General features: G+C 46.8%; 1 protein-coding gene across 1 annotated transcript in view; it reads left to right on the top strand.

The window, feature by feature from the left end:
• The first annotated feature begins 1,678 nt into the window (after positions 1–1,678).
• The window catches only part of HAS1 (hyaluronan synthase 1), a 12,735-nt gene continuing 7,164 nt past the window's right edge, over positions 1,679–7,249 (top strand). Inside the window, exons 1-2 of the mRNA XM_021705964.1 lie at positions 1,679–1,727; positions 7,027–7,248. Coding sequence (XP_021561639.1) covers positions 1,719–1,727; positions 7,027–7,248 — 231 coding nt within the window. The 5' untranslated portion in view covers positions 1,679–1,718. The remainder of the gene's footprint in view (positions 1,728–7,026; position 7,249) is intronic.

Raw genomic sequence — 7,249 nt, 5'->3', positions numbered from 1 at the left:
ACCCTACCTCCCTGGGAAAACCCATGGTGTGAGGACTTGGCATCTGGCAAGGGACAGCTCCAGGGCAGCCTGGAAGAGATGGAGCAGCAGGACAAACTAAGCCCTAGAGACAGAAAAACAGAGTCAGAAACAGTCTATGAAATAGGAACAAAGAGAAACACATACAGAGATGGAGCCTTAGAAAGAGACAGGAGGGGATGGAGAGAGACCTAAGGAGGAGAGAGAGACAAGTGGGGGAGGGAGAGAGAGACAGAGGAAATGAGAACATCAGGTAGAGACACGCAGAGAAAAAGAGAGTCACAGAATAAGAAAACCAGGGAGACCGAGAGTCAAAAAGAGACAGACACAAACCCAGAGAGAATCAGGGGGAGAGAGAGAGAAAGGGAAACATGACGAAGAGAAACAGGAATACACAGAGACAGAGACCCATAGACAGATGGACAGAGAAACGGAGGCGGGGAAACAGAAACAAAATGACAGAGAGAATGAAACAGAGAGAGGAGGTAGAAATGTACAAAGATAATCAGTCACAGACACAGAGAGACAGCTAGCAAGGTAGAAGGTTAGACATTGTCAGTTCATAGTAACAGGAGCAGAAAGAATTATAGCTTTTTTTATATAATGGAAAAAAGGGCATACAATCAATATTTATCACCGGTCTTCTGGTCCTGAGAGGCTGGGGACTCTGACACCCCAGATCTCCTGTGTCTTTTACACCTTTATTCTGACTCAGTTTCCCTGATGGGTCAGAGTCCTCAGAAACCATGTGGCTCCCTGGGGGCAACTGACCGACAACTCTTTGAGTTCACCCTTGAGTCCCTGGGAACACATCTCTGGGTGCCCAACCCTCCACCCCAGACCCTGGTGCGCACACACAGACGCACGTCAACTAGGCGCCTAGCAGACAGACGTTCACTCACAGGTCTGGTTCCAGGCAGCCTTGCCTCACAAGCCAGCGCGCACACAGTCACACCCACAGCACGCACGTGTGTGCGTTTCACCCCATCTGCCAGTTGCTGAGATATGTATGTATGTCCCTAGAGGGCCCAGCCCAGAGACAGACGGATTCTCGAGACAGGAGGGGTCCGGCTGTGGGGAGGGGCAGTGTGGGGGTGACTGGGGAAGGTAAGAGGAAGAAGATGAGGAGGTGAGAGGAGAAAGAGGAGGAAAGAGAAGTGGGGAGAAAGAAATGATGGAGAGAAACTGGGAGACGTAGAAACGGGGAAAGAGATGAGGGTAGCAAGTGAGAGATGAGGAGAAATTTAGGGTTGGGGTGAAAGAGACAGAGAGAAAAGCAGGGATAGGGGAGGAGGGGGATAAGGGGAACCCCCAAGAGAAAGAGAGGTGGAAGAGAAAGATCAGGGGGAGGCAAGGGGTGAGAGAGAAAGGGAAAAAGAGAGAGAAGAAACTGTGAGAGGCTGTGAGAGGAGGGGCCCATGGACGGACGAGACACCTAGCGGAGGAGGGGTGAGGGCAGACATGGGAGCCTGGGAGGGAGGCCCATCTGGGTGAGGGGGGTGGGGGCAATAGCGGGAAGAGGGTGGAGTCACTGCTGGGCCGTGACCTCAGAGCCCCTGGCCCAGCTTAGCCTGACGTCAGCGCCTGCTCCCGCCCCCGCCTGGGCTAGTCTTCAAATGACCCCCCTCGGGGCTCCAGCCACAGAGAGAGGACGGGGAAAGCCAGACAGAGAAGAGAGAGCCCAGCCGACCACCGCCTCAATGAGACAGGTGTGTGTGTGTGTGTGTGTGTGTGTGTGTGTGTGTGTGTGTGTGTGTGTGTGTGTGTTTGACACTGCGGCCATGTGGAGAAACGACTACCATGTGTGTAGCCACATGTGTTGGTAAGCCGTGTATGTGATTATACTTGTATTTGTGTGCGTGTGTTTTCATGTGTGTGCTCGTGACCATATGTGTGTGAGGACTGTGACCTGAGAGACTTAGGGGGCGGGTTTCCATCTCTGGGTGTATTCTGCCACATATGGGTGGCTGTCTCACGAACACGTATGTGAGACATGACACATCCATATTTTTGTATACGTGTATCTTGCCACAGATCCATGTATGTCTCTATTCCCTAGGACAGGGAGAGAGAAAGAGAAGGAGTGAGAAACTGAGAGCTGTAACAAATGGGTATGAATTTCTGTTGTATATGTCCAGTAAGTCTGAAGTTGAGCTCAATGAAATCTCCGATTTTCAGCCACTCTTTTTTTTGTTTTTTGTTTTTTTTTTTGAGTTGGAGTCTCACTTTGTGACCTGGGCTGGAGTGCAGCGGTATACTCACGGCCACAGCAGCTTTGACCTGCTGGGCTCAGGTGATCCTTCTGGATCAGGCTTCCAAGTAGCCACAGGTGTGTGCCACCACGACCGGCTCATTTTTTGATTTATTGTAGAGACGAGGTTTCGCCAACTTGCCCGGGCTGGTCTCGAATCCCTAAGCTCAGGTAATCTTCTTGCTTCTGCCTCCCAAACTGCTGGGATTACAGACATGAGCCACCGTGCCTGGCTTTTCAGTGGTAAAAATGGCAATTTAATCTGGTACAATATCATCTTAACTTTACTGCTTTCTCCTGAAATCCTCTTTGTCTGGCTGTTGCCCCAAACACCCGGGTGGGTGTCTGTCGTCACATGGGCATCTCTCTGTGGTGTTGTGTCTTCCTTCTGAGGGGTGTGCACCTGCAGGTTCACCTGTGTGGCTGTTGGTGGGGGTCTCAGGGTCGTTGTTGGGCCTTGAGAGTGGGTGTCCAGGGTCATCTTGTAGTAGGAGTGTATGAGTGTCTTCACTCTATGTGTTGTTTGTCATGTGTGAGGTCACATACATGTGTTCATCAGTGTTGCTGGAATTCCAACTCTACTTTGTCAATTTGTCAAACCTAATGTCAACCCTGGATCCCTACCTGTTTTGGGAATGCCTAGCACAAATTGGGCCAATCTGGGAATTCAGACAGGACCAGGTTCTAGAAAAAGAATAATCATTTTTTTTTTGAGTCAAGATCTCGCTCTGGTGACCAGGCTGGAGTGCAGTGGCATGATCAAGGCTCACCGCAGTCTCCAAATCCTGGACTCACACAATCTTCCTGCGTCAGCCTACCAAGTAGCTGGGACAACAGGCACATGCCACCACACCCAGCTAATTAAAACAGAATTTTTTTTTGTAGAGATGAGGTCTCACTATGTTGCCCATGCTGGTCTCAAACTTCTGGGCTCAAGCGATCTTCCTGCCTCGGCCTCCCAAATTACTGGGATTACAGGCATGTGCCACTGCACCAGGCCTAGAAGAAAGAAGGATAATTGTTAATAATGATCTATTAAAGCCGGGCTCAGTGGCTCAGCCTGTAATCCCGCACCTTGGGAGGCTGAGGTGAGTGGATTGCCTGAGCCCGCGGGTTCAAGACCCACCTGGGCAACTTGGTGAGACCTCATCTCTACAATAAATAAAAAAATTACCTGGGTGTGGTAGCGCACACCTGTAATTCCAGCTACTTGGAAAGCTGAGGTGGAAGGATGGCCGGAGCTCAGCAGGTCGAGGCTGCGGTGGCCAGGAGCGGCCACTGCACTCCAGTCTGGGCAACAGAGTGAGACTCCAACTCAAAAAAAGAATAATGATCTATTAAAAACTCCACTTCATCTCTGTCCTATAGAAACATAACTTAAGCCACGATATACGATTTAAAAATTTCTATTAGCTACATATGAAGCAATAAAAAGAAAGTGGTGAAATTAATTTTAATAATATATTTTATTAAATTCAGTGTGTCAGGAGTTGGCAAAACTTTTCTGCAGAAGGCCAGATTGTAAATATTTGAGGCTTTGGGAGCCATAAAGTCTCGCCTGAAATGACTCAATTTTGATATTGAAGTGTGGAGTCAGCCACAGACAGCATATAACAAATGAGTGTTATTGTGTGCAAATAAAACTTGATTTTAGGACACTGGAATTCGAATTTCATATACTTTTTTTTTTTTTTGAGTTGCTCCCGGCCACTGCAGCCTCGGCCTGCTGGGCTCCAGCGATCCTTCCGCCTCAGCCTTCCAAGTAGCCAGAATTACAGGCATGCGCTACCACACCTGGCTGATTTTTTTATTTATTGTAGAGATGAGGTCTCGCTGCCCAGGTGGGTCTCGAACCCGTGGGCTCAGGCAATCCACTCACCTCAGCCTCCCAAATGCGCGGGATTACAGGCTGAGCCACCAAGCCCGGCTCTTCATAAACTTTTCATATGCTACAAAATATTATTCTTCTTTTGACTTTTAAAAATCATTTAAAAATGTAAACAATTTTCTTAGTTTGCAGGTTTCAGGGTTTTAGCAGTGCCAATCTCTGTTATGTATAAAAATATGATCATTTCAACGTGTAGTCAATACAAAAATATTAATGAGATATTTTACTTCCTTTTCCTCAGACTCAGGTTTCAAAATCCAGTGTGTTTATAGGACACCTCATTCAGGTGCTACATTTTTACTGGAAACACTAAATCTTTAGATTTTATAAGTTTACTGTTGAAAAAGCAGCACAGGCTAGGTGTGGTGGCTCATGCCTGTAATTGCAGCTCTTTGGGAGGCCAAGGCAGAAGGATCATTTGAGGCCAGGAGTTCAAGACCAGCCTGGGCAACACGAGAGACCCCCATCTCTCTCTCTCTTTCTCTTTGTTTTTTTGAGTCAGAGTCTCACTCTATCACCCAGGCTGGAGTGCAGCAGCACACTCACGGCCACCCTAGCATCAACCTGCTGGGTTCAGGTGATCTGCCTCAGCCTTCCAAGCAGCCAGAACTACAGGCGTGCACTAACATGCCCAGCTAACTTTAAAAAAAAAAAAAAAAAAAAAATATATATATATATATATACACACACACATATATATATTAGAGACAAGGTCTCATCAAGTTGCTGAGACTGGTCTCGAACCCCTGGGCTCTGGTAATCCTCCTTGCCTCGACCTCCTAAAGTGCTGAGATTACAGGCTTGAGCCACTCCATCTCTATTTTAAAAATAAATAAATAAGGACAGAAAAAAAAAGAAGCACCATATAGCCCCAACTTGTTCCCAACATACTTAAAAACTTTCCAATAACTGAATCAATGATCAGGTTTTCAATTTAAATTAAGATTAAATGAAATTTAAAAGCCCATTCCTCAGTCGCGCTGGGTGCATTTTAAGTGCTCAGTAGACACGTGTGGCCAGTGACACCTGTATTGGACATCAAATATCTATAGCTTAGTGACTCGTGTAACTCATGATAAGCCAATGAGGCAGGAACTGATAGACACTTCAGCATAGAGAGGGATGCCAGTGCCAGGCTGCCTGGTTTTATTTTATTTACTTATGTTCAAATTTAGCATTTTTTATTTTATCATTTGTGGCTTTCTTCTTTCATTTTTTATTTTATTTTAAAGATGTGGGGTACAATTCAGGGTTAGGGATACAAATGCTGATTACGCATGTACCCTTGTTGATGAGGTATGCCCCTCCCTCCCCTAGCAGTTTCCCTCAACTGCCAATCCCACCCCACTCCCCTGACAGTTTCCCATGACTGCCAATTCCTTTCTTATAGTATTATGATCATTGCTGAAAGTCCACTTATGAGTGAGAACATATGGTACTCTGTTGTTTCTGTGATAGATCACTGAGTATGATTGACTTTAAATCCATCCAAGCTGCTGCAAAGTCCATATGTTTGTCCTTCTTGATGGCTGCATAAAATTCCATTGTGCATATGTACCACATTTTTTAAAATTCAGTCTAGCTTCGATGGGCAGCATGGTTGGTTCCATGTTTTTGCTATCGTAAAGAGAGCTGCAACAAACATAAGTGTGCAGGTACCTTGTTTGTAGAATGATTTGAGTTCCTCTGGGAATATTCCCAGTAGGGGAACTATTGGATCATATGGAAGGTCAATTTCTAGTTCTTTCAGAAATTGCCACACTGTCTTCCAAAGAGATTGCACTAGTTTACATAGGCTGCCTGATTATAAAACCGAATTCCTCTTCGTAATTGTGAGTGACCTTGGGCAAGAGAATTCATCTCTGTGTGCCTCAGTTTCCTTATCTGTAATCGGGAGAGAGTAACAGTACCTGCTGTTTTAGAGCAGTGTCTGGCCCACAGAAGTGCTAAATACCCATTTTACAGATGAGAAAATGGAGGCAGGCTTTTTCTCTGATTCTGGGCTCTTCTGGCAACACTTCCTGGGCACCTGGCCCTGCCAGGTAGCAGAGTAGAGAAAAAAGAAGAACCAGGCCATGCCTCTAGAAAGTCAGAAAGAAGCCTCCTTCACCCGTGAGCTGTTGACCTTGTTCAAACCACATCTCTGGCGAATCAGGCCTCAGTTTTGCCATCTGGATAGTGGCAGCAAACACTGCCTGACCCCGGGGGCTCTCCTGAGGGATAAACCAGTATACAAGGTTGAGGTTTAGGGATTCGACTCCTAGGGTTCAAATCTGGGCTCCCCTGCTTTCTAGGTGTGAACTTGGGCAGGTCGCTGCACTTCTGTGTGACTCAGTTTCTTCATCTGTAAAATGGGGATGACAACAATAATAATAATACCTACATCATGGGACTGTTGTAAGAATTGAAATTAGTTAGTTCATCTCAAAGGCTTAGAGTAGCGCTTGCTAAATACTATTTTGTGCTGTTCTTTCAGTACATATTATTATTACTGTCTCAACACTAAGGAAACTTTGTGAGAGTAAGCCTTATTTTAAATGCCACTAAGAAAGCAAGGGGGAAACGCCCTGCTAATTAAATTGTGACACTCCATTACGTGTAATCTTCGCGGGTTTAAAATATATTAAACATGTTATTTTTAAAAAAGCATTAGAAGGGATAAAATCAGACCTCAAGCCTAGATAATTGTTTGCCCTAATTATTTTCATTCATGAAGATAATTTTGTAGTGCCCGGGGGAATCTTCTTTACAAAAAGAGAAGGTTATCATCCAGCTTTGGGGAGAAAAACAAAAACAAAAAACCCTGGAGGTCTTCTGGAGGAGACGCTCAGGATTCAACCCCCTTTCTCTCCCCTTGGGCTCCCAGCAGGACGCGCCCAAGCCCATCCCGGCCGCTCGCCGCTGCTCCGGCCTGGCCCGGCGGCTGCTGACCATCGCCTTCGCCCTGCTCATCCTGGGCCTCATGACCTGGGCCTACGCCGCCGGCGTGCCGCTGGCCTCGGATCGCCACGGCCTCCTGGCCTTCGGCCTCTACGGGGCTTTCCTCTCGGCTCACCTGGTGGCGCAGAGCCTCTTCGCGTACTTGGAGCACC

This window comes from Carlito syrichta, unplaced genomic scaffold, assembly GCF_000164805.1.
Source record: "Carlito syrichta isolate Samal-C Ts95f unplaced genomic scaffold, Tarsius_syrichta-2.0.1 Scaffold314858, whole genome shotgun sequence".
Classification (NCBI taxonomy): domain Eukaryota; kingdom Metazoa; phylum Chordata; class Mammalia; order Primates; family Tarsiidae; genus Carlito; species Carlito syrichta.
This window is presented reverse-complemented; position numbering and strand designations above follow the sequence as displayed.